This window comes from Corylus avellana, chromosome ca2 (genome assembly GCF_901000735.1).
Source record: "Corylus avellana chromosome ca2, CavTom2PMs-1.0".
Classification (NCBI taxonomy): Eukaryota; Viridiplantae; Streptophyta; class Magnoliopsida; order Fagales; family Betulaceae; genus Corylus; species Corylus avellana.
The window spans coordinates 30,207,756-30,235,148 of NC_081542.1; the positions used below are offsets into that span (position 1 = coordinate 30,207,756).

The 27,393-nt window shown below is 36.1% G+C and overlaps 3 protein-coding genes across 3 annotated transcripts; all 3 read left to right on the forward strand.

Annotated features, from left to right (window-relative positions):
- Positions 1-12,993: 12,993 nt before the first annotated feature.
- Positions 12,994-17,014, forward strand: LOC132168652 (tubulin beta chain). Its single transcript, XM_059579655.1, has 3 exons — positions 12,994-13,499; positions 15,233-15,502; positions 16,081-17,014. Exons 1-3 carry the CDS (start codon positions 13,106-13,108, stop codon positions 16,758-16,760), a joined length of 1,344 nt encoding a protein of 447 aa, XP_059435638.1. The 5' UTR covers positions 12,994-13,105; the 3' UTR covers positions 16,761-17,014.
- A 3,320-nt stretch (positions 17,015-20,334) lies between these two features.
- LOC132172443 (putative germin-like protein 2-1) lies at positions 20,335-22,190 on the forward strand. Its single transcript, XM_059583952.1, has 2 exons — positions 20,335-20,575; positions 21,576-22,190. The coding sequence occupies exons 1-2, from the start codon at positions 20,461-20,463 to the stop codon at positions 22,109-22,111; spliced, it is 651 nt and encodes a 216-aa protein (XP_059439935.1). The 5' UTR covers positions 20,335-20,460; the 3' UTR covers positions 22,112-22,190.
- Positions 22,191-24,375: 2,185 nt separating this feature from the next.
- Positions 24,376-25,376, forward strand: LOC132169560 (uncharacterized). The gene is made up of 2 exons (XM_059580580.1): positions 24,376-24,632; positions 24,737-25,376. Exons 1-2 carry the CDS (start codon positions 24,376-24,378, stop codon positions 25,374-25,376), a joined length of 897 nt encoding a protein of 298 aa, XP_059436563.1.
- Positions 25,377-27,393: the final 2,017 nt, after the last annotated feature.

Consider the following 27,393-nt stretch of genomic DNA (forward strand, 5'->3'; position numbering starts at 1 on the left):
ATGTGATTTAGGTGTTTTAATGAAATTAACGCACAGAAGATCTAAATCCTAATTTGTTTGTGACTTATGAATCCTAATTCGTAGTCGGTGATTAAATTTAACGTTCATCTAATAAGACTATAACACATCAATCATGATGATATATTTTAATCATGGAAATAGAGACTTCTGATTGATATATTGGTGTGTTTGAAATAACTAAACTAGATCACGTGAGTTGTTATTCTATAAATTACTGTCGAGTAAATAATTTTAACTCACGACGACATATCGCATTGGGTTTCAATCCATAAAGAATGTGAACTTAAAATGTAAAGTGCATGTTACTTTAATGCATTTAAGAGTGAGATATTGCATGGTCAATACCTCAATATATTGGTTGATCACATATAGTATTGTAAGAACAATATTCTTCAAGATGAAATTCATAATTTCTTAGAAGGATAAGAAACTACCACTTCATATAGATTTAATGCAAATGGATTATTCTGAGTCTAGGGCCTAAGGTATTTAGTAAAGAGTTACTAAAATAAATATCCTCGATGGAATTTGATTATAAGAGTATAAGAATAATCAAAAGATTAAATCAAGGACTCAAGGAATTAATCTGAAACCCAAACTCTTGTTTACTGTTTATTTTATTAACTTTTGTTTAATACCTTGTTTGGCTATTTGATTCCATGGATTTAGTTTGGGTTGGGTTGGGTTGCTTTTAAAGGAAAGGTGGGGACTTTAACTATTGCTTATGATTTCGTGGCTTCTTGTTGGTGTAAGATTAGGTCTGAGCCAGTGCCTTATGCACTCACAAATAACCCATTGTAGGTTGATGATGTTTTTAAAAATTGTTGGGTAATAAAGGAGACACCTTTAAGGGTTTCGTGCTAAAAGTAGAACTTTTGATATCTAAATGTATTTTAGGTTTGTAAAGTGTTTACCATGAGGATCTTAGGACCCTCTAATATGAGTGAATTTTAGTTAAGAGGTAGGACATGGAAATGGCCCAAAATGGGTTCAAGACAACCCATGGTCGATCAACCCTCGGCAATCATCAATCATTTCTCGTGAGTGACTGTCACCCTTAAGCTAGTGATCAATCACATCAGCCTAAAAAACACAGATTAAGTGTATAAAGTGTGTTTAGGATTTGTAGATAAGCATGGATTTACATAAGCGAGAATTTTGACCATTCAAAGCGTGAGGTTGGTTTTAGCCTTTGAGGTAAGTAATCACCAATGAAAATGCCAAAATATTTTGTTATCAAACATGAATATTTTATTTATAAACTGTGCACTTTTGACATACGTGTTTCTCTTGAAAATATGTCATGAGCCCTTAACACTATATAAATGTTGATTTACAATTGCATTGATATTCATTGTATATATTACTAATGAAATAAATTGTGTTATCAACTAGAAATATGATGTTGTGTGATGTATCACTATTGGAAAAAGGGGTAAAGAATCTGGGATGCGTACACATTAGTATATGGACTTGACCTTGTGGTTCAAGTTTACTTTAGCATTAATTGCTTTGGATTCAATGGTTGGAAGTGATTGGCACAATCATATACAGGCAGTCCAACAACTAATGGTGGCCGGCCATCGTATTTACTAAGGCATTGGTGTGGTACCACATGTGCCACAAGGTGTACGAACCACACCGTACGAGAGTTAAGGGTACGGATAGGCCATGCCTAGGATGGTTATGGACTCTCACTGCATGGGCCACATTTTGTTGATGATCTACTTACTAAGTCATGGACTTACATAATACTTTTTCACCTATAAAACAATCAGCATGTGTTAACACGAGTGTAGATTAGAGTTCTTTTACAAGGACTTGAGTCATAGTGTGAGGACTCGTAGAGGAAGTGTTGGGTGTATTTTTTGTATATTGTTGTACTCATGCGAGCATAATATGTTGTTTTAAATAGTTATGTATTTCCGTTGAAGGCTTTAATTTGTATTTGAGTAAGAGATGTTACTAGCGTAATAATTTTCAGTTCATACTAACAGTTCGATCACTTTCCACTGCATTTTATCCTAATATTTCTTATCATGGGTATACCCATGATAAGGAACGTTACAAGTAACACTCCGAGTTAATTAATTTTGTGAGCGTTACATTATGCCTTAATTTAGTCTTTGTTTCGAGTGAGAGTTTAATTTTAATTTAACTCCTAACCTTGGAAGGATTAGGATTTTAATGTGATTAGAATCATAAACATAATGGTATTAGGATTCCAAAGCATTGGACCAAGTTTCCTAGTCGAATTATGGCTCCTCTTAGGGGTTAGATGCCTACATAGAGATGGGTCAGTGTGTCATGAGAGTCCACCCTCGTGGCCAACCAATAGTCATCAAGAAGAACATCCAGGAAGATCAAAAGGGCCCTAGCCAATTTTTTGTTCCCTTGCATGCATGCCAAAGTATGTGACTTCACCAATCAACATACCTATTTGTTGTGGTTTAAAATTAATAAATAAATCGTGTAGCATGCAAATATGAGCTCGGCTAGAATATATTGTGTGAGGTTTGATATTATGTGAAGATATTTGCATTGCTTGTAATTGATAAAATCAAATCAGAAACATTCAATACTAATTTGATTTTATAAATCATATCATTTTGTATTCTCTCCACATTCCTATAAGTAAAATCATTAAGTGAATAAGAGCAAATGTAGCCTTAGGGCTTTATCTGTGAACATAGGTCATAGACCTATTAATTTTGTATTTGAGTAAGAGATGTTACTAAAGTAATATTTTTTTGCTCGTACCAACAGTTCAATTTCCACTTCATTTTATCTTGATATTTGTTATTATGGGTAGCACTTCCATTTAATTATCAGGTAATTAAATTAGGGGTGCTACAAAGTTAACTGTTATTGTTAATTAATTTTTGAAGCGTTACATTAGGCCTTAATTTAATGTTTGTTTCGAGTGAGAGTTTGAACTCCTAACCTTCGAAGGATTAGGATTCTAAAGGGATTAGAATCATAAACATAATGGTATTAGGATTCCAAAGCATTGGACCAAGTTTCCTAGTTGAATTAGGGCTCCTATTTTGGGTTAGACGCCTATTTAAAGATGGGTCAGTGTGATGAGAGTCCACACTTGTGGCAAAACAATAGTCCTCGAGGAGAAGATCTTAAGGAACAAAAGTGCCATAGCCAATTTTTTGTTCCCTTTCATACCAAAGTATGTGACTTCACCTATGTGTTAGACTATTCGGTAAATGGTTAAATTCATCTTTTTCTATCAGTTTAAGCTTTTTGAATAAATGATGATTTAAGTATTTAACATGGTATCAAAGCAGATATCTTGAGTTCAGACCATGTCTTAGTCAATTCACTCCTCATTTCAATTAAATATTCTACGTGTTTGGCCTCACCTATTAAATTGCAGTTTGAGCTCACATGTGAGAGGAAATATTAAATTATTGATTAAATAATTAAGTTTAATCAATAAATGGATGTTAAAATATTGAGTAAATGATTAAATTAATTTATTTCTAGCCGGTAATTTAACATCATCAATACACCTATTTATTTTTTTTTTATACTTTTTCAATGTGGGACAGAAATCTCACAAGTGCATGCACAACATTAAGGGTATAACTCACATTTGAAAACCAACTTGTAAATGAAGGATGCCCAAGAACTTATATACACAATTAGACTTAACCCATGTGGGACATAATGACTCTATTATATCAGTTCCTTTGGTGTTTATTTTCTGTTTGTTGGTTTTAATGAAGCTTTTTCGTCCCAAATAATAATAATAATAATAGGGAAAAATATAAAAAAAAACCCCCAAAATTTTCAGCTGTTTGCAATATAGCCCATAATGTTCAAAAGTTGCTAAAGTAGCATCCCAAACTACCAAAATGTATCAAAAAGACCACTTATTTTTTTATATTCCTATAATATCCCTATTCTTTTAACAAATAAAATAATAAAATAATTGTAAAAAACAAAAAACAAAAAATTAGTGAAAAATACTAAAAAAAAAAAAAGTTTTTTTGAATAAATAAATAATTAGTCACTGTAATTGGTCTAAATTACAAATTGCTTCATGTCGTATTAAAGTAAAATCAATGGGCGAATAAAAACAATTTTTTAACTTGACTTCAGGAACTAATTTTTTTTTTTTTTTTTTTTTGAATATCTTAAGAACCGCACCTTTGATTTTACTTTAATACGACATGAATAGTCACTGTAGTTGGCCTAAATTATTTATTTATTCCAAAAAAACATTTTTTTTTTTATTTATTCGCTCATTGATTTTTTTTTTTTTTTTTTTTGTATTTTTTGTATTTATTATTTTATATGTTAAAAGAATAGGGGTATTATAAGAATATAAAAAAAAAAGTGACATTTTTGATACATTTTGGTAGTTTGGGGGCTACTTTAGTACCTTTTGAACATTGAAGACTATATTGCGAACAACTTGTAGTTTGAGAAATTTTTTATGTTTTTCCCATAATAATAATAATAATAATAATTTTCACTGAATTAAGGGTTCACATCTAGCAAATAATTTTATAATAAGGCTGATAAATACAAGTGAAAAAGTGACTTTTGGATAAGGCCAGAACAAGTTTGTGATCCTTTTCATTACCCATATTTTCACTTCACTTCATGTCCAACTCTGATAACGATGGCCTAATCATTTTTATTTCCTCTCCGTCAAGTCTTTGTGGCTAGTGGCATGGCGTAAGTCACGCTTATAATTAAGATTAGCAAGAATCTCATCTAAATGAAATAGACTTCAAAATAGGGACAAAAAGTTAAAATCGTAAACATCATATAAAAACAAAAATATTAAAACTCTATGGACCAAAAAGAATCATACATACATATATATATATATATATATATATATATATGGATCCAGCTTTCAATTTGGGGAGGGACTAATTGGCAAAAAATATTTTAATTTTGTTTTTTTATTTTTTTTTCTTGTAATTTGGGGGGACCAGGGCCACTCCCAGTCCCCCCATTGATCTGTCTCTGATATATATATATATATATGACACATTTATACACAATAAAACTACAAGAATTTGGGTATTTAATGGCTTCTTAGAGCATCTTAAGAAGTTCTAAAACTTCTATATTGTGTATATTTAGAGCATGTTTGAGATTGCATTTGAGAAATAAAGCTTTTAAGTCAAAAAAAAAAACTTTTGGGCAAAAGCTGCATTTTTAAGCTTTTGCCAAAAATGTGTTTTTGGCTATTTTTAGGCTTTTTGGATCCTTAAAAGCGCTTCTAATTTTTTTACCAAATAAGTATTATTTTCTTCAAACGAACTTTTTAAGTATTAAAAACACTTTTAAGCCCCTCAAACACAATCTCAAATAGGTCATTAGTTAACATGAGGCAAAAATCACGTCCAGCAACTTTCTTTCTAATTATGTAAAACACATTTTTTTGCTACACTGTAACAAAATGTTGGCTTTATTTTATTAATTCTCAGCAATACAATTTTTATCATCCGTGGTGGCGGTTTAGTGGTCTTAAGGAAATCCTCAAAGTGGTTGAACATGTATTAGGATGAGAGTTGAACTCTCAAAATGAGAATCTTCAATCCTATTAATATTAGCTGCCTTGAGTCCCACTGATGCTCTGATGTAATTGAGTCAAGCTACGGCTTACTCGCATTTGAGAAAACGTCTGCAGTTCGCACCATCTAAGCCCTTTTTGTGTGTTTTCTAGTAGGTAGGTGTTATTATAATCATGCCCATACAAAATGAATACAGTTGTCCTCAGCTCCCCCGCTTGCCCTTTTAATTCATTACTGATTCTCTTCCAAAAACTTCTACTAGGAAGATTAATTCAATGAGGGGCGAAACTGTGTATTAGCTTGAGGGGCTAATGTCCTTCTAAAATTTAATGATTTTTTATGATATGTCCTCTCAAAATTAAATTTTTAACCCCAAAATTTTTTTTAAAAATTTGTACCCCCACTCTTAAATGTCTAGAATTGGATCCTCTCCTCCGGTTCATATTCAGGTCCTTATAATTGAGGGATATTTTTATCATTTTACTTTATTAGAGATAAAGATACTCCTCAAATATTAATGAATCAGAGAGGATCCTATTTCTAAATGTGTAGTTCTGCCCATAAATTCAACGCAGAGCATTTCATTGCTCAAATCTCCATTGCCAAAGTGCTCAAGTTTGGAGCTTAATCTATTTTCCAAACCATCTCATCCTTTAGGACTAGTTTCTTTCTTTCTTTCTTTTTTTTTTTAATTTTTTTTTTTTTAGGACTAGTTTCTAAGTGCTGGATGTTAGACTCTTTCTTCTTGGAATAAATTCTTTTTATGTATGAAACATTACAATACCTTAGTCCTTTATAATTGAGTAAATTGATTATATTGAGAGAGAAAATGACTGCTGGTGAAAGCAAAGCAGGTTGGCGGATCGGATTTGGATCGACCTGCTTGACACGTCAACCCAAACATGACCTGTTTAGATAAATAAGTAAGATCCTTAAATTCAAACACGATTTGCGAGTGATGCAACATGACTCGCTTGACTCATTTAATAAATTGGTCAACCCTTGTTTGACCCATTTAAACTCAAATGCATATGTTTAACCCATTTGACCTAACTCAATACGACCCTTTTGACCCATTTCAACCCGAACATGATCCGTCTCACACATTTGACTCGTTTCAACATGTATTCATTATATAAAAAAATATGGAGGCAAGTGGGTCAATCCGTTTTTGCTAAACCATAACCCTATAATTTTATGTCGAATTCGTAAGTTGTATTAAAAATTACCAATATGATCGTTGGGAAAAAACCAGTAGTTAATGTTTGGGAAGCTTTTGTGTGCTAATCGAAACATGTGGGTTTCCCAATATGGGCTCAATGGAGAGAATCTCATGCATGTTAGCGTCTGTAATTGTGCTGGTCCAGCCCAGAAAAAGGTGTTGTGGGGGCCATATAAGAAGATAAGAGAGCATCGGATAACACATGAAATGAAGAAGGAATTTGGACGCCAGATGGCAACAAAAACGCTCTGCCACAAAGCTAGGCCCAGCATATGGGAGAGATACTGCCATGGGACACGTGCGTCCTTAATATCAAAATAGGATCCTCTTCAATTTATTTGAACCGGAGAATATTCAGTTAGTTATATTAGATCGGTATTTTTGTTCTCTAAACAAATAAAAAGACAAAAATACTGCCACGAGACACCTGCGCCCTTAATATCAAAATAGGATCCTCTCCAATTTATTAGAACAGGAGAATATTTAGTTAGTTATATTGGAGCGGTATTTTTGTCCTCTAAAAGGTGAAAAAAGACAAAAATACTAGTTATATTAGATCAGTATTCTTGTCATCTAAAAAAGTAAAAAGACAAAAATACTCATTAAAGATATTTTTCATGTTCCCTTAATATCCCCATTGGAAACTCACACACTTTATGAATCCACATAAATTTATTTCTTAAATTCACTTCATTAGTTTGTTATTTATTTATTTAATTTTTTATAGATAAGAATGGGGAGATAGAAATTATAAAAGAGGATGTTTTATGATTAAAGAAAAAGGAAGCTGAGGAGAATTAAGGATATCACTTCCTTAAAAGAGTTTGCCATCTTATCAAGTTTGACTTGTAACCATGTAGGGATTAAGCAAATCAAGTTAACGTGGCACTTGGTTGGTTGGGGTAACTTTTAGAATTTTTGAAAATTTTGGGAAAAAGTATACTTACTTTTCTCAAAGTTTCAAACTATTATCTTATTGTTAATGTCCTTCACACTGTCGATTATGTTAATATCTTCTTTTAAACTACTAAAAATTGTTAATGTCTTATTGAAACAAGCAAAAAGAGAAAAATGACATTAAAAATATCAATAAAACACAAATATCTTTGTAAATTTGGAAAAAACTAAAAAAAAAAAAATTAAAAGGAGCCTTGGTTTTCATTTTTTTCAGTTTTTTATTATTATTATTATTTTAATTTTTAGTTTTATATATATTTAAAAAAATTTATTTATTTTTTTCAATAATTGTATGAAGGTAATTTTTTTTCTATTTATTTATTAGGAGGATATTGATATTTTTTGGTAGTTTAGGGAGGCATTAACAACAAGAGGATAGTTTGAAGGTTATATTTATTTTCCTCAAAATTTTAAAATATTATTTAGTTTGGTTTCATTAAAGTGAAGAGAATCTAAGGGGGGTTTGTTAAACACCCTTTCACCCCCAAATACTATTCACCTCATTTTTTTTAAAAAAAATTCAGCATAAAAATATGAGTAATTCTAGAAGTCTCTCTTGTATCCCTCTTGAATCCCTTCAAGAATGATGTGGCTATTAAAATCACTACTTGATCAAAATTCAATAATGATCAATCACAAGCTCAATGATGATTTTAATAGCCACATCATTCTTGGAGGGACTCAAGAGGGATATAAGAAGGACTTGTAGCATTATTCTAAAAACATTATCCATTTTTATATTATATAATTTACTTTTTACTACTATTCAAATAAAAAAATCATTATATAACAAACAGTTCCATTTTTCAATATACTTTTGTTTTTCACTTTTTTATACCAATCATTACTCAATTTTTTTTTTTTTTTTTTTCACAAACTCATGAACAGTATTTGGCCGTTGCGTGGTGTTTACCAAACAATGCCTAAGTGCCGATAGGTATCTCGATTTTCCCAGTTGCCTTCTTCCTAACAATGTAGATTCCTTTGTGGAGAGGTGGAAATTCACATTCTAAAAGACAAAAATTCTCATACATTTTTATTAACAAGACAGGCTAAACATACTCTTGATGCAAGCTGCAGCAAGAGATGAGAGTTAATAAATTATTTCAATTAAGTCTTGGTTGCCCATATAGCATTTAAATATCTGGTCAATGTCATATATTTGCTGGTCTTTTCGTTCTACTCACATTTCATCTTAAATATTTTGTCATTTCTCTTAAATATAAAAAAACTGTTCCTTGCTTATGATTGCAGTGATAGTTGGACCACAACCAAATCATAAAAAAAAAATAATAATTTTAATGGTGTTTCTTCTCTATTTGGATATGATGCATCAAATGATGATGTTAGTATCCATGTGTGTAATAATGATTCTTTCAAGTGAGAATAGAGTTATAAGGGGGTGGGTGTCTTGGTGACCAACTATTAGAGAGAGTCAACTTGAAACTTTTGAGTATGCATAGAGTGGTTTAGATGGGTGAAAGTTGATGTAAAGTTTTTCTTCCATGTCATTGCTGGTTTAATTTTTGGGTAAATTGTACTTTGTTCTCCAAATTACCGATTCATTTGTACTCATATCTCTAAACTTTGGCAAACTGTAACTTGTCCATATTTTGTTGTGAGTTATATCACAGGTCGAAGTAGACCGTTAAATGTGGGTGAAAAACATATCACGTGTGTGGGATGAGTTAATGTAAGTCAAAGTTTAAAGGTGTTAGTGCAAATGGGGTTGTAATAGGATGGGGAGGGAGGGGAGAAGTGTAATTTACCCTATAATATAAGTATTGCGTATATATGACTCTACGCCATGTGAGACTCGTGTGATGGATTTTGTCAACTTTAATAGTCTAATATGACTCGAGGTGCAACTCGAAAGAAAATGATAGTTTGTATGAGGAGTTGTAGTGAGTCGATGCTTAGAGGCATGAGGGCAATATGAGAATCTTATATTATTGAGAATCCTATTAGATTTCCAATCATTCTTAGAGTTGAGTTTAGTTGTATTCTCAAGAATCTAGATTCTCAAGCTTCGCAATTTTTAAAATGTGGATGCTAATAGGAATATAATGTGTCTGTTTGGTTTGGTGGTTTCAAAACGTATGGTTTGAAAAAATAGCGATTTCGAAATATAGTAAATGAAAATGTGATTTTCTTTTTTTTTTTTTTAAAAAAAAAGCACTTAGCGTTTAGTAGAGTAACAATTTAGGCTTTAAAATTGCGATTCAGCTTTTAAAAAAACACAGTAATTTTGTTTTCAAATCGTCATATTTTGAAAATGCATTCTCAAATAAAACAGTACTTTTCGCGATTTTGTTTTAAAACACACTTTTGACTTGCACAATTGCACTGCCAAATAAGATTTAAATACCTTAAACCAAACGACACATTATGTGTATGAGAAGATTCACCAAGGGCTGGATTTTGGAATACAAGATTGTAGTAAGATAAATCCCCTTCTATGGTGAAGTTACCCAATCCACTGAGAGAATTTGTTGTATATGTTAAATCACCACTTTTTAAAAAAACTTAAGTTAATATGAACAAATAAATTTAATACTTAATATATCATTACTTTAATGCTCACCCTCACGTGTGAAATATTTAATTAAAATGAGAGGTAAATGATAGAGTTAAGGTTCACACTCTAGATCTTTGGCTCTGATACCATATTAAATTACTAATTATTTCAAAAGCTTAAGCTGATAAGAAAAGGTAAATTTAATTATTTAATCAACAATTTAATACTCTCCTTCACGTGTGGGCTCAAACTCCCTTTAGGTGAGGCCTAACACGTAGACTATTTAATTGAAATGATAATTAAATTTACCTCTTTCTATCAGCTTAATATTTTAAGAAAAATGGTGATTTAACATAGTATTGGAACCAAAGGTCTTTAGTTCAGATCTTGATTTCGTCATTTACCTCCAATTTTAATTAAATATTCTATACGTTGGACCTCATTTATTAAAAGGAAGTTTAAGCTTACACGTGAAAAAAAAAGTATTAAAGTGTTGATTAAATGATTAAATATACCTCTTCCTATAAGCTTAATTTTTTTTTTTTAATTTTTTTTAATTTTTAAAAAGTGATGATTTAAGGGTATAGTCCTAAAGTTTCAAGGGCAACTCCTTTTTGGATGCTTTTATTCCTTTCCCTATTTGCTTAAAAGAAAAAACAAATTATCCTTTTGAGTTAGGATTACTGAGAGGACAGTCCTTGGTTCAAGCATGATGAAGAGGTTGGCCATTAGCATCATGGCAAACACTTGCAACATCAAACCTAAATGTTGTAGAATCTTTGTTATTCTTTTTTATTTATTTTTTAATTTTAATTTTAATTTTTTATTTTTAAGATATGAAGGTTGAAGGTTGATGGGAATTGATCATGAAAATTACATTGAGTATAGGGGGAAAGGAAAGGCACATGTTGCATCAAGATTGAGTAAAGTTCTTCTATATATATGTATTGTTGTTCTTTCTATACTTCTTGTGGTCCCTTTAACGTAGACATTCTAACTCCCACTTGATCTCTCTTTATCAAATTAGATGATATAACTAGAAATTGCAAAAATATGAAACGGTAGATATAAACTTAAATTGCGACAGGAATAATGACGAGCGTCGTTAGGGACACTGTAACTTTTATTGCAAGTTTCTTACATACTGACATGGCGGTTTACATGATATTTATCACATCAATCACTACAATGTTGTCTATCATGTGACAATCTATATAACACTTTTCACGTTTACAAAATTGACGTGACAATCCATGTGGCATGTACCACGTTAACTACTAAGATGTGAACTGCCATGTGATGCACTTTCTTTAAAATGTGAGTTGCTACGTAAATTTATAAGAAAATTGTAATAAAAGCTATAACACCCGAGCATTTTTCAAGAATGAATAAATAAATAAATCACGCAATTAATTAATGTTTGATTGATTAGCCACCGTCATGCGTGATTTATTTATTTATTTACTTTTAAATTTATAAGAATAATTTTGTTTTCTTGAAATTTTTGAGAGATATTTTAACCTTTTGTTTTTCAAAAGGAAGTTTTGAAAGACATTATAATTTTTTAGTAGTTTGAGAGACATTATTTTAAGGACATAATACCAATTCACTCTATTAAATGCCAAATGCCCTCTAACATGTGAGATGAACATGTTTTTCTTAAAATTCTTAACCGTCATTTATTACTTTCTACTAACCTAAGAATTTAATCATTAATTTTTTAGGAACTTAAATATATTAGAGGACACTTGACATTTAGTAGAATGAGTTGAATGAAGTTTATTAGAGTAGTTTCCTTTAAATCGGTTTAGAAAAAAATTATGTCCTTATTTTAATTGATAGCTTGAAAAAACATTGCAAATTTCTTAATAATTTGAGAGGAGTTGGAGTACTGCTTTCCCCTAAAGTTATTAAATACATTATCCATAAAAACACTATATTCGCATTTCAATGAACAATCATTTGAAAGTGGACTGTACCATGCCATTTGACCATAACAATTTATAAAATGGGGTGTTAATAAAATAAAATATCATAGGAGAGATGGTTAAAAAACTCCCAAAATATCATTATTTTTATTTTTTTTTAGTAATGATGAGATTATTTTTTTTACTTCTTTTTATTCTCTTAAAGTTGATGTAATTTTTAAAATCACTATTAAATTTTAGATGAATTATACTTGAATTTTGATCCAGTGGTAATTTTAAAAACCACATCAACTTAAATAGGATAAAAAGATGGTCTTTAGTATTACTTTTTATTTTTATTTTTTATTTTTTATTAAATGTTTGCTTGACAAAAAAACTATAGTTAGTAACATTCCAAAAATATCTTCTCACAAATAGATCTTTTGGATCGAATTGGATTCTAGAATATCTAGTTAATTATATTTAAAAGGTATTTTTATCTTTTTTTTAGTTTTTTAAGGACTAAAACACCCCTTCAATATAACTAACTAGTAACTAGATATTTTTGGATGCATTTATCCTAATTTCTTGAGACAGGTTTAACCCAAAAATAAGAAAATAAAAAAATAAAAAGAGGTGAGATGGGTGTTTCCAGAACAGTCTTTACAGCTCATTGGACCAAATTTAAAATTAAAACACCCGCAAAAACCATTGGTTCAGTGGTTATCCACATTTCCAAATATACCCCACGCCAGGTCACATATTTACACACCCAACCCCACCTATTTAGCCCTCCTCACACTACCCTTCTTTACCCTCCATCTATTTCCGACACAGCCAAACCCATTTCTCTGTGTGTTCCCCCCACTCACATCCCTCCCAACTTTCCCTCACTTTCCCGAGAAACCGAAAGAGAAACAACCGGATAACGATGAGAGAAATCCTGCACATCCAGGGCGGGCAGTGCGGCAACCAGATCGGTGCCAAGTTCTGGGAGGTGATCTGCGACGAGCATGGCATCGACCACACGGGAAAGTACAGCGGCGACTCGGAGCTCCAGCTCGAGCGCATCAACGTCTATTACAACGAGGCCAGCGGCGGGCGGTACGTCCCTCGCGCGGTGCTCATGGATCTGGAGCCGGGGACCATGGACTCGGTCCGATCCGGGCCTTTCGGGCAGATCTTCAGGCCTGATAACTTCGTCTTCGGGCAGTCCGGTGCAGGGAACAACTGGGCCAAGGGACACTACACCGAGGGCGCTGAGCTCATCGACTCAGTGCTCGATGTTGTCAGGAAGGAGGCCGAGAATTGCGATTGCCTGCAGGGTAATGTGTTCTCCGAAAGCTTCTTTTTGATTTGGAGTTCTTTTTCGTTTCTTTTTGAGTGTGTTGGTGTTTGGGTTTTAGGCGTTGTGCGTGTGTTTCCTACGGATCTGTTTGTGCATTATTTGGAATTGGTTTTTGGTCGTTGACTTGGTTCTTTAGGTTGAGGATAGCTTTGACTGAGCGTTGGCGTTGTAGGAATATGGATATTATGGTTCATTTCTTTGTGATTTATCGCCTTTTATTTATTCTAATTTTTGATTGCTAAGAAATTGTTTCTCTCTCTCATCATCATTGTATATATTTGAGGTTTTTTTTTTTTTTTGTTTTTTGGTCGGAAAGTGTAGATCTGTCGCTTAGGATCGGGATTGATTCTTGAGTATTGAGATTTGGTCCAAACACTTTGTGTAGCTTTCTAGCACTTATGGTTGGTTCTGATCACATGCGTATGGGTTCTGGTTTTGATAAAGCTTTGGTTGATTATTCCTCCGAATTTCACTTTTCTGTTGCTGCTTGCAAAGTTTATTATTCTTGGTTCGAACTGGTTATGTTTTTTTATCTCATTTGTTTACTGAAGTAAATTGGTAGTCTGAGAATTTCATTTTGGTTATCTTAGTTGGTTGAATTGTGGTGTTTGATCACGGATTTATGGCCTCAATTGGGTGTCCTTTTCTTTTATTGCTAAATCTTTCTGTTTCGTCGTTCATGTTTGCTCTTTCTGTTTATGGATTTTTCAACTCTAGCTTTCTCACTACCTGAGTTTATTTGTTATGTACTGGGATCTTAGTTCTTTCTGCCCTGCAGATTTTCACCTTAGGTTGAAGGACAGTCAATATTGGTAATAAGTGAGCGGTCTATCCGTGCAGCGTAAAACTGTGTGGTCTATAGACCTGGGCTTTTTTCTCCAATAAGTTTTTGTTGAGATGGAAACATAAGCACTCTGGTTAAAGCATGACAATTGAGGAAATAATTTTAAAATAGTTCTCTTCTGTATCTAGGTGGCTGGTTTTAGTTGATGATTAATAAGGTCGCTAATATGTAGGAGAAATGGATTATATTTTCATAGTAGCTGCCATTTCCATTTATCCTTATTTGAGTTCGTACTTTTTGTTTTGGTTTGTGTCAAATCTGATGCTAGATTTGAATTTTATGATTTGGGGCTTTGTACTGGATGATTATCATTAGGAGAGATGTCCAGGAATTTCTCTTTAGGAACTTTTTGAAGTATCTGGCGGGAGTTGCTTTAGTTCAGACTCTTACTGATATTGGGAGTTATCTTTTCTTAATCTTTATAGTTTTGCACTTCTCTGGTCTGTTTTGTGACCCCAGATTTTGTTCTGTAATATGATGTGTATAAAACACATTTTTTTTTTTGAATTGTATGTGTTTTAGGGCTCAACAAAGTTTTGCTTTTATTGCTTGCTATCATCTTATATGCTGTGAATTTTATGTTGTTAGTGCTCAACAAAATTGTGGTGTAATTTGATTGCCATTGTCTTCTCTGTTTGCATAAGGAAAATATATTGTTAGAAATAAAAATGGTGTGGTAATCTTGTTATCGGATGTTATGACTGAATTCTATTCCCTCTTATGAATTATGCGATGTTCTCTGTTATACTTTTGTAACATTTTACAGTCTATATCATATGAGAACTTTCTCACTGTCTCTCTCTCTCCCCCAGAGTTTATTAATGCTATAGCATTGCAGTATTCTAACTCCATATGTTTTTGAGCAGGATTTCAAGTCTGTCATTCTTTGGGTGGAGGAACGGGCTCTGGAATGGGAACCCTTCTTATTTCCAAGATCAGGGAGGAGTATCCAGATCGCATGATGCTGACATTTTCTGTCTTTCCTTCGCCCAAGGTTTCTGACACAGTTGTCGAACCATACAATGCCACCCTTTCTGTGCATCAGCTTGTTGAGAATGCTGACGAGTGCATGGTCCTGGACAACGAGGCCCTGTACGACATCTGCTTCCGTACACTGAAGCTTGCCACCCCTACCTGTAAGTTCAAAGTTCATATCTCTAAATTTTGACACTTATAGTAGATGTACATTGAAATTAAAAATTAGTCATTATCACTATCGTGATAGTACTAATTTCTAGAATATTACTACGACCTTTACACCTGTTCTAAGAAAGTATGAGATGGAAAATAATATGACAATGTGTTCTCCCTTCCAATATATTATTCCATTTATGAGGATTGATTATTATTATTATTATCTAGATAAGTTCGAATGAGTCTCACTAATTGGTGGTGGTTATGCTTAAATTTGAAGTAAGTTGCTTATAAGTTTCTTTTCATTTCTAGTTAATCTTTTATAATCAGTTGGTCATTAATCTCTTTCCTTCCACCTGCCTATCTACCTACCTTCCTACCTATCCACCCACCCACCCACCTGCTCACCTATCTGTTGTACACACTGATTCTTTCTGTTAACAAGTGATGGTGATGAAGATATCTTCTGTCTACATTTGTCTTTTCAATAACTGGAAATATGTCATTGTAATACATGTGGGAGAGCATAGCTGATCATTGACCTTTATACTTTTTGTTGTGTTCTGTTGTCTCATAACAGTTGGTGATCTCAATCACCTCATCTCTGCTACCATGAGTGGCGTCACATGCTGTCTTCGGTTCCCTGGACAGTTGAACTCCGACCTTCGGAAGCTTGCAGTCAATCTCATCCCATTCCCTCGTCTCCACTTCTTTATGGTTGGGTTTGCACCCTTAACATCAAGAGGATCACAGCAGTACCGTGCCCTGACTGTGCCTGAATTGACCCAACAAATGTGGGATGCCAAAAACATGATGTGTGCTGCGGACCCCCGACACGGCCGTTACCTAACCGCTTCTGCCATGTTCCGTGGTAAGATGAGTACGAAGGAAGTTGATGAACAGATGATCAATGTCCAGAACAAAAACTCATCCTACTTTGTTGAGTGGATACCCAACAATGTTAAGTCTAGTGTGTGTGACATCCCACCCAAGGGTTTGAAGATGGCATCGACTTTCATCGGGAACTCCACCTCGATCCAGGAGATGTTCAGGAGGGTTAGCGAGCAGTTTACAGCAATGTTCAGGCGCAAGGCTTTCTTGCATTGGTACACCGGGGAAGGGATGGACGAGATGGAGTTCACCGAAGCCGAGAGTAACATGAACGATCTGGTGGCCGAGTATCAGCAATACCAGGATGCAACTGCTGACGAGGAAGAGTACGAGGAGGAGGAGGAGGAAGAAGAGGAGGTTGTCGGTTGATCTTTGTAATTTTCAGTTTGCCCGAAAACTGTTATGTTGTTGGCTTACTTCCTGGGAGTGATTATGTTCTGTTGTCGAGCAGTCGAAGTCAGATAGACAAAGTTGGTGATGTGTATGGATTGTGGGTCTATGTATAAGAGGTGGGTTTTGGTGACAATGCTTTAGTTTGTAATTCGAGTCATGGATCTCTGTACCCAGTAGATAGTCTTGTGACATGATTCTTATATATTGATGGTGTCTATATTATCATTTCATTTTTTATTTTTTATTTTTTTTATGGATTAGAGAAGGCTGCTGGCAATTGCATTTAGTTAAGATTTTCAAATTAAATTAAATAGTTAAGATTTAATTATTGAATGTGTAGGATCACATGAATGAGAGATTGGAAAAGTAGCATTTCTCATAGTTTAATTTAAAAACAATGGCTGAAATTGAAAGAAATGAGAAAATATCCTAAAAATTGTATAGTATCTTGATCCTTTTGCAAGCTTGCCTTTAATGCCAGGCTAGCCAATCTTTTATTTTCTAATTTTTTCTTTTCGGAATTTCGGCCAATCATAGGCGATCCTATTTCCACACCAGCTTTGATTTCTTTTATTACATCTTGAAGTCAATAGTGAGAGACATCTTGTGAAAAAGGATGATGTAGAAGAAATTAAAAATTTGGTGTGGAAATATCATTACTCTTTAGTCTTTACCATATGAAATAAAAAAGAAGAAAGAAAATGAGATATATAGGTTTTATTTGTAGGAAAAAACAAAAAGAAACAGAGGCTCACAATGAATAAACCAATTATTTTGAATTTAGGGAATATATTTTAGGAGTAGTGCTACATGCTACTTTTTTATTCGAATATCTTTAATCAGAATTGAGGAGAAAGTTTAAAGGTCTCAAAAACCTTACCCACATGTGTTCTTTGAGTTCCATGAAGAGAATTCAAATTTTGCCTTTGCCTTGGTGATAGCCGGCTTTGTGATATCCTTGTCTTAGAAATTTTTGTTTCAAGAAACTTCACTTAAACTTTTCTGAACTTTCATTGTTTTTATAATAACCTCTCAAAGTTCAAAAATTTTCAATTTAGTGTATTAAACTTTACAAAATTTGTAATCTCACTCCTCATCCTAATGGAGGGGGTAAATTCCCAAAATATCCCTACATTTTTCCTAGGTTTTTTTATTTTATTATTTTTTTAAAATTATTTGTAATTTAAGGGTAATTTGTAATTCATAAAGTTATTTCACCCTTCGACAATCTCATCGAACCCCAAATTCTAACGGGAGGGGTGAGATTGCAAATTTTTTAAAGTTTGATAAACTAAATTGAGAGTTTTTAAACTTCGGAAGAGATTGCACAATCGATAAAAGTCTAGGGGGGCTAAGTGAAGTTTTCCCATTTTGTTTTACACAATCCGATGCAATGCTTTCATGTTGCTTTTCTAAGGATGTTTTCCGCAGTTACTTTGCATTATAATCCCAACATATAAAGATCTTGTTAAGAGAGATTCACCAATTGTAACATAAGGAAGAAATGTTGATATAAGAACATAACCACCATGATTTATGTGCTGTAACTCTCTCTAAGTAAAACTAAAGTTTAGTAGTTTTTAATTAAGGTCATTCAATTTTAGTTACCCAAATGCTTTTAAAGATGTGTCAAGAGCCAAGTGAAAGAATATTAGAACATCGCCTACAAGGAGATTTAAAGTGGCACACGTCACATATATTATACATTATGCATTAAAAGATTTTTTATTAAAGTATAAGTTTTGGGTAATTAAAAGACAGATAAAGGTTCTTTCTGTGTTTCATTAAAAGTTGTTTCTCTTGATGGAAGGAAGCAATGTTAGATTATGGATAAGGCTCTTGGCCTATCTATAAATAAGTATGCAATTCTCCATTACTAACAACTCTATTGTGAGAAAAAGATAAGTGAAAAACTCTATCTATAACTCCCCATTTAGATATATTGTGAAAATTTCATAAACGTGCAATCTTGGTTCCTCAATTCAAGAACTTAAGCAATAATGGTAAGAGGTAAGTGTTTTTGTGATTCTCTTCTATGTCATATGCTCTTGTGATTTTCTTTTATGTTCATATGTTTAGGGTTTATGTTCATGTGTTTTTGTGATTCTCTTTTATGTCATATGTTTTTGTGATTCTCTTTTTAGACATATTGTGAACGTTCTAACATTCCACAAGTTCATAACCGTGCAATCTTGGCTCTTCAATTCAAGAACTTAAGCAATAATGGCCAGATGTAGGTGTTTATATAATTCTCTTTTATGTTCATATGTTACTTTTCTCCCAATAATAAGACTTTCACCTGTGAATGTAGGCCTATTGAAGAATCACATAATTTCCATGTCTTCGTTTTTCTACTTCCATCTCTTTACTTTATTATGAATTTCTATACGAACAATTACAATTAGGCACCTGAATAGAATATGTTAAAAGACAATGTTCAAGCAAAGGCAAATACACATCATGTGGTAGATAGTGTAACGCACTGGCTTATAAAATACAAGCTGCAAGTAGAAAATATATGGATTAAATACACATCATTGGGCTTGGTCGACCGAGTTTAATTTTTGAGTTGGCCCGATCTTAGCCAAATATGTGTCCTGACAACCCCATCTGCGCTATCACACGTCTAGTCAAACTGGGGCACCAATTGTCACCATGTCATCGCCACATCAGCAGCCACTCACGTGTGTTTACTATGACCCTCTGTTGACCGAGGTCCCTAGCTCAGTCGATCGAGCTTCAACATGCAGCAACACTCATTTTTACGCTCGGTTCAATTTCGGCCTATACTTAGTGAGTGCATTGAGGAGCCTTAAAATCCATCGTTTTCCTTTCTGAAAACCCCCATATTCTTTCGCACTTTAATTTACTAGGACATCATGTTATACAACCATCTCTAAATAATCTTTCAGCCATCTTATTTTACAAATTCAATAAATCAACCATTAGATTTGTGGACTTGACACAAATTCAGTAGTGAGTTCATCCATTCTCTATGGAGATGGTTGAAAAAGAATGAATTCTATCATTTCTTATTCCTATCAACGACTGAAACAGAGTCTAGGAATCTGGATCATCATATAAGGAGTAGTGTACATCTATAATTATTTTCACTATTAAAGTTAATCTCTATTGTAGATATCATGTAAAACAGAATGATAACATCTTGTAAACAAATCTGCTTACAAAAAGGCAACAGCCTTCACGGTATTGGTAATGCAGCTAGCCATAGCAATTTATTACAATCATATTGTAGAATCTTACAAAAGAAGACATAATATTCTATTGATTTTTGAAAAAAAGTAGCATAATCTTTACGTTACACTTGATTTCTACTTGTTTTATTAATGAAGCTCCTCCACCTCTAATTGATTGAAACCAAATTTCACGTAATTATGGTTTTCGTGGCGCGCGTGGCGTAGCACTATAATTAACTATGGTCCTCAAATTAATACAAATTGGTCGTAGCCAAGCCGGCCATAGATTGAGCTCCCACAATATTATAGAATGCTTGTTTGCTTGATGACTATTTCACTACTAATTTGGACGGCTCAGCATGCAGAGCTTCTCGATCAACCTCTCCTATATAAATATATAAAGAAAGCATAATTGTTACTCTTCCTGGTCTTCCTCTGTTGACTGCATAACTTCATATATATATAGTTGTAGATTGCAAATGGAAAGTGATCGGATTATCTTATTTGGGCTTCTAGCATTATCTTTATCTGTTGCTTTAGCAACTGATCAAAGTTCTCTTCAGGATTTCTGTGTTGCAGACCAAAACAGCCGAGGTACGACTACCTTTTTTGTTTTTTTGCTTTTTGTTTTTCTGTTTCTGTTCAATATGGGAGAAGGGAGAAGGGAAAAGGGTAAACCTTTCATTTATCGTTAAGTTCCTCTTCTTGTGATTACTGTTGGTGCAAAGACTTGCAGCGAGCGACCGATCAAGATTGCCTTTGAGGCTGCTCTCCGATGTTGATATATGAAGATGAGTATTTTGGAAAAAGTTTTGCTAAGGATTAGATTTCATACCAAGGCTTTTTATAGGCCGATGCTCTCCTAGGGTTTGAGGGACTTCCGCCAAGAGTTTGTTACTTGATGTGGAGCTTTCCTCCCTCAATCTGTTAGGAGGGGTAACATGGTGTGAACGTTCAGTTAATTAACCAAGTTGGAAGAAGGAGAGCCGTCTAATTGGTGGCATCTCTTTGATGAGGGTGTACTCGAATTTTGATGGCTAGCGGTGCCTATGGGGCGACAGCCTGTTAGGCTGTCGGGCCCTTGATGGCTTGCACCCTGCTTAGGGTCAGTTGGGCTTTCTGATGGACGGGCCGTCTCAGGAACCGTCAAGATCTTGGTTCTCCAACCACCGTGGTTAAAAATTAATAAAAACATATGGTCCTATGCTTTTGGCATTTTATTCAAATCCCTTAGAAATTAAAAAAAAAAAAAATTTTGCCTTTTCTTTTAGCTCCCTTCCCTTAAATTTTCTGAAGTCCCTGAGTTTATTGGCCCCAAATCTTACAGCGTTGAATGCTATATACATATATATCTTCACCAGGTTGCAAATCAAGATATTCTTTCAGCTAGTTTACCATGGAACATGTCGGTTTCAATATTAATTTCACTGTCATATGGTTCTTATATTGTTATGGTACATTAATTTTGGTTTTTTCCTCTCACCATAATTTTTGTTCAGTTTGCTTGTTTTTTTTCTGACAAGATGACTCCTTCCGAAATTACATGTTACTATTGTTGCAAGTTTCCCACATATATGATTACATTTCATGGCAGTGTTGGTGAATGGTCTGGCCTGCAAGGATCCCAAGCTGGCTGAAGCCAATGATTTCTTCTTTTCTGGGCTTCACTTAGCGGGCAACACATCAAATGCAGTGGGGTCTAGGGTGACCCCGGTGACCGTATCACAAATGCCAGGGCTAAACACTCTTGGCATCTCCATGGTGCGTATAGACTACGCACCGTGGGGCATCAATCCTCCCCACACACACCCTCGTGCCTCAGAAATCTTGACGGTCTTGGACGGCAGCCTTGAAGTCGGATTTGTCACGTCGAGCCCCGAAAACCATCACATAACGAAGGTGCTACAGAAGGGCGATGTCTTTGTCTTCCCCATTGGTCTCATCCATTACCAGAAAAATGCAGGCTCTACAAATGCCTCAGCTATTGCAGCTCTAACCAGCCAAAATCCTGGAGTCGTCACAATAGCTAATGCAGTTTTTGGGTCTGTGCCGGATATTGCTAGTGATGTTCTTGTGAAGGCTTTCCAAGTAGACAACAATGTTGTCACTTACCTGCAGTCCAATTTTTAAACAAGTCATTGGTTGTTTATAGTAATGGGAACATCTGCTTGTCTGCTTGTTATTAATTGGACGATTGAGTCCATCTGTTTTGGAATTTATCAATTTTATCTCTTTGAAGATTGATGATTCTTTCATTGTTGTGTGATATAATATGATTCCTGTATTTTCTGCAGTAACGCACAATTAAAACCCAAAAACACTTGGATTCCTATTGAATTTGTTTCTTTATCTTTTGTAAAAATTCATGTAGGATATAAAATAAGAGAACAAAAGTGGAAGCAAATAAAGAAAGAGACAAGAGATTTTGGGTGGCTCTGCCTTACAAGCATGTCCACAGATGATAAGTGCTCTTAGGGCTAAGGCTTTCAGAATCAAGCCCATGAAACTTAGGCAGCAATTGGATTACCCCAAGTTAAATGTCAAAATTCTCTACATTGGCGGGAATCGCCACGTAGGAAGGGGTATTTGTCCTAATGGCCTGCAAGTAGTCTTTAGGGCTTTTGAGAGGTTGGTCAATTGGGTTTCCAAAGTCATCCCCATGGTTACTCTCTTCATCATCAGCTATACATATAGAGTCGTTAAAAATTTCTTGGAAAGAATTAGGCAACTTTATAGGAAAAATATCTCACTCTACTTTACATAGCCTTTTCGTATGATCACGTTGCCAAACTGATGTAGATCAGGGTGCTTGGGAGTTCATGAGGAAGACCCGTGCGGATGTAAGTGTGAAGACACCCCGAAGAATGGTGATACGATCACAATCTTGCACAACAGCGGAAGACCGTTCGAACGGTAGTGAGGCCAGTTTGAACGTGTAGCTCTATTCTGAATAATCTGGAGAGGTCAGAGGGCTCTGTTTGAAGTCCCATTTGAACGCCTATGTTATTTTTCGCATTTTTACTTTCCAGTTCATTCCCCGTTCGAACGGCAGTTTGTCCCATTTGAACGTGTAGCCTTGTTTTGCTTAAACCGACTTTAATTCCTATTATTTTAGGTTTAAAGTTTTGAGGATCTAAAAATACATGCTTATAGCTTCCAGAAACACAACTTTTGATATTATTTCAGTTTTCATCAATAAGAAGTCTCAGAGCTGAGCTTTCTTCACATTTTCTTTCAAACCATAGATAGACTTTATAGTTTTGAGAAGAATTCTTAGATCTTTGATAAACTTAAGATCTAGAATTAGTTATCCTTCTTCTTGTTACTGTTTTCTTTGCATCCCACCAAATTAGGTTGCATCAGTTGGTATTAGAGCGCTAGTTGCGTTCCATGGCTCCAGTCACAAGAGGAAAGGGCAACCGCATGCAAGTTTGCACGACGTGTACGCCCGGGAGGAATCAGTTCGTGGAGAACAAGAGGCGACATAGTGGCAGCACGTGGAGAAGCAATTGAGGCTATGAGGGATCAGATTGAAGCCCTCACTACCCAATTATCCAACACACGTGTTCACAACGGGCGTCGTCATTGACCGCCACCGCACGCATCGGAGGAGGAAGATGAAGACGACTATGGGTATGTATCCGAGAACCCTTTTGTGGAGTGCCAAATGTAGGGATGTCGACCCCCTGTGTAAGCTCACGCTAATCGGTGAGAGAGCGGACTCAAACTCGATGTTCTAGAATTTCAAGGGGGTCTTCAACCCGAAGAATTTTTGGATTGGGTGGCGGCAATTAGAGAGGTTCTCGACTTCAAGGGGGTGCCTGAAGATCGGCGAGTTTCTTTGGTCGCATCCAAGTTCCAGGGTAGCAGTTGAAACAGTCTAGGGTGCGGCAAGGCAAGAGGAAGATCGATAGTTGGGAGAAATTGTTGAAGCACATGCGGCCCGCCTTTTTGCCCCACAACTACACCCGAACCATGTACCAACGGCTACAGAATTGGAGTCAAGGTTTGAAGTCTGTGGATGAGTACACGGAAGAGTTCTACAAACTATTGACACAAGTAGATCTATACGAATCGGACGATCAACTAGTGTCTCGGTATATTGGAGGTTTGCGACAACAAATCCAAGATTCATTGAATCTCTTTGACTCTGCCAATGTTTCGGAGGCCTACCAAAGGGCGTTGCTACTTGAGAAGATGTTGACACGAGGTCCCTTAGGCATGTTTGGTCATGGAAATAGTGGGAGCTACAACCGATCGTGTGGTCCGTTCACAACTTGGGGTACCACTCAACCAGCCGGCCAAAATAGAGTCCCCATAACCGTGGGCAATCAAGCCAAATCAGGGCTACTACCGGTCCCAAGTGCTTTTGATGTCGTGAACCGGGCCACCGGATGACAGATTGTTGCAAGGAAGAGAAGTATGGTAAGGGCCTATTTGTTGACTCGGGGGAAGCCTTAGATGAGCAAGGCGATGGAGAAGAACAAGAGGCAATTTATGACCGCGACGGAGAGGTTGATGAGGAGTTTGTCAATGGGGATCATGGTCCTCTCTTGATGGTTAGGAGGGTGTGCTTTACACGCCAGAAAGCGGAAGGTGAGGATGAGCAGCGCCACAATCTTTTTCACTCGACATGCACTATTGGGGCAAGGTCTGCAAACTCATTATTGATTCGGGTTGTTGCGAAAACGTCATGGCGGAAGACGTAGTACGAAAGTTGGCTCTAGAGACGGAGCGACACCCCACCTCCTACAGTTTGGAGTGGATCAAAAAGGGCATCGAGGTAATAGTATCTAAGCGTTTCCTCGTATCTTTTTCAATTGGGTCCAAATACAAGGATAAGGCATGGTGTGATGTGGTGGCCATGGATGCATGCCACTTGTTGTTAGGGAGACCGTGGCAATATGACTGGAGTGCTCACCATGATGGAAGAAAGAACACATATAGCTTCATGGTAGACAACGTGAAACTGACACTCCTACCAAGCTTGGGGGACGGACCTAAACCCGCAAAGGGGGCAGGCCACTCTCAATCCCTCTTGACAAAGCGGGAATTTATCACCGAGATGTTGGCATCGAAGGTTGTGTATGTGTTGTTGGGCAAGGAGGACGACACCTTGGAAGCGGTGCCAGAAGCGGCCAAGGGATTAGTGGAAGAGTTCGCCGATGTGTTTCCAGTGGAGTTACTCGAAGAGCTTCCCCCTCTTCGTGACATTCAACATCAAATTGACTTAGTGCCCAGTCTACCTAATCGACCACACTACCACATGAGCCCCAAAGAACATGAAGAATTGAGGCGACAAGTGGAGGGGTTATTGGCCAAGGGGCATATTCGAGAGAGTTTGAGTCCATGTGCAATACTAGCTTTGCTCACTCCCAAGAAGGATGGCACATAGAGGATGTGCGTGGATAGTCGAGCCATCAATAAGATCACTATGAGGTACAGATTTCCTATTCCTCGGTTGGATGATTTGTTGGATCAGTTGGGCAGGGCAACAATATTTACAAAACTTGACCTAAAGAGTAGGTATCATCAAATTTGGGTGCGGCCAAGTGATGAATGGAAGACGGTGTTTAAGATGCATGAGGGACTCTATGAATGGTTGGCAATGCCATTCGGGCTATCTAATGCTCCTATCACCTTCATGTGGGTAATGAATCAAGCATTTTGGCCTTTCATTGGGAAGTTCATAGTGGTATACTTTGATGACATCCTCATTAATAGCCCTGATAGAGAGACACACCTTCAACACGTGAGGGAAGTACTTCTTGTGTTACGGAAGGAGAAGTTCTTCGCATCGCCCGCAAAGTATTCATTCATGACAAATTCAATTCTTTTCCTTGGCTATGTGGTGTCCAAGGACGGATTGGCGGTGGATGAGTCAAAGGTGGTAGCTGTTAGGGATTGGCCCATCCCCACTACACTACACGAGGTTAGAGGCTTCCATGGGTTGGTTTCATTTTATAGGCATTTCATCCATGACTTTAGCACCATCATGGCGCCTGTCATGGAGTGCATGAACGTGGGAAGGTTCTCTTGGAGTGAGGCGGCTACAGAAGCCTTCGAGTTGATCAAAGTCAAGTGGACGATGGCCCCATTGCTTGTTCTCCCAAATTTTGAGTTGCCATTTGAGTTGCATTGTGACGCTTCCAAGGTCGGCATTGGAGCGGTGCTAAGTCAAGGGGGGAAACCGGTGGCATTCTTTAGCAAAAATTTGAGTGGTTCAAGGCTCAACTATAGCACCTATGATGTGGACTTTTATGCATTGGTGCAATCATTAAGGAATTGAAGCTTTTACCTAGCCTACAATGACTTTATCTTATACTCGGACCATGAGGCTTTGAAGCACCTCAATAGTCAAGATAAACTCTCCTCTCAGCATGTGAAGTGGGCTGTGTATGTACAACAATTTTCCTTCACCATTAAGCACAAGTCGGGAGCTTTGAACAAGGTCACCGACGCCCTTAGATGGAAGTCGACACTCTTGACCACCATGAAAAGTGAGGTACTTGGTTTTGAATTCTTAAAAGATTATTTATCTACTAATCCTCTCTTTGGTCCTATTGTTGGTGATGTATCCTTGGGGATGTATCCTTGGGAGTGAGGGGAGACTTTGGGCTGCATAATGGGTTCCTATTCAAGGGTACTCAATTATGCATCCCTAACTGCAGCCTACGGTTGAAGATTATCCAAGAGCGCCATAATGAAGGACACATGGGGTGAGACAAAACGATTCAACTAGTGGTGGAACAGTTTTATTGGCTGAGCATGAGGAAGGAGGTGGAGAAGTTTGTGCGATGTTGCAGAGTGTGCCAAGTATCCAAGGGACGGCTACTAATGCCGGATTATATATGCCGCTTCCCATTCCGGAGGGCCCATGGCCCAACGTGAGCATGGACTTCGTGTTGGGTTTACCTCGAACCCAAAAGGGTAAAGATTCCATCTTTGTAGTAGTTGATCGATTCTCTAAGATGGTTCATTTCATTGCATGTAAGAAGACCGTCGATGCCGTGAGTGTGGCACAATTGTACTTCAGAGAGGTCTATCGACTCCATGGCTTACCATTGTCCATAGTCTCAGATCACGACACGCGATTCCTTAGCCACTTTTGGCACTGCTTGTGGCAACCGTCTCACATGAGGCTCCATTTTAGTAGCACCTATCATCCGAAGACCGACGGGCAAACGGAGGTCGTCAATCGGTCCTTGAGGGCATTGCTTCGGAGCTTGGTGGGGGTGAACCTTAAGTCATGGGATCAACAGTTGTACCAAGGCGTTCACCTACAATCGGTCAACTAATCGGAGCACCGGCCTTAGTCCATTTACCATCATCTATGGAAGTAATCCTCATGCACGGCTGAATTTAGCGCCTCTCCTCGATTTGAAGAGAACACACACCAAAGCGGTAGATCT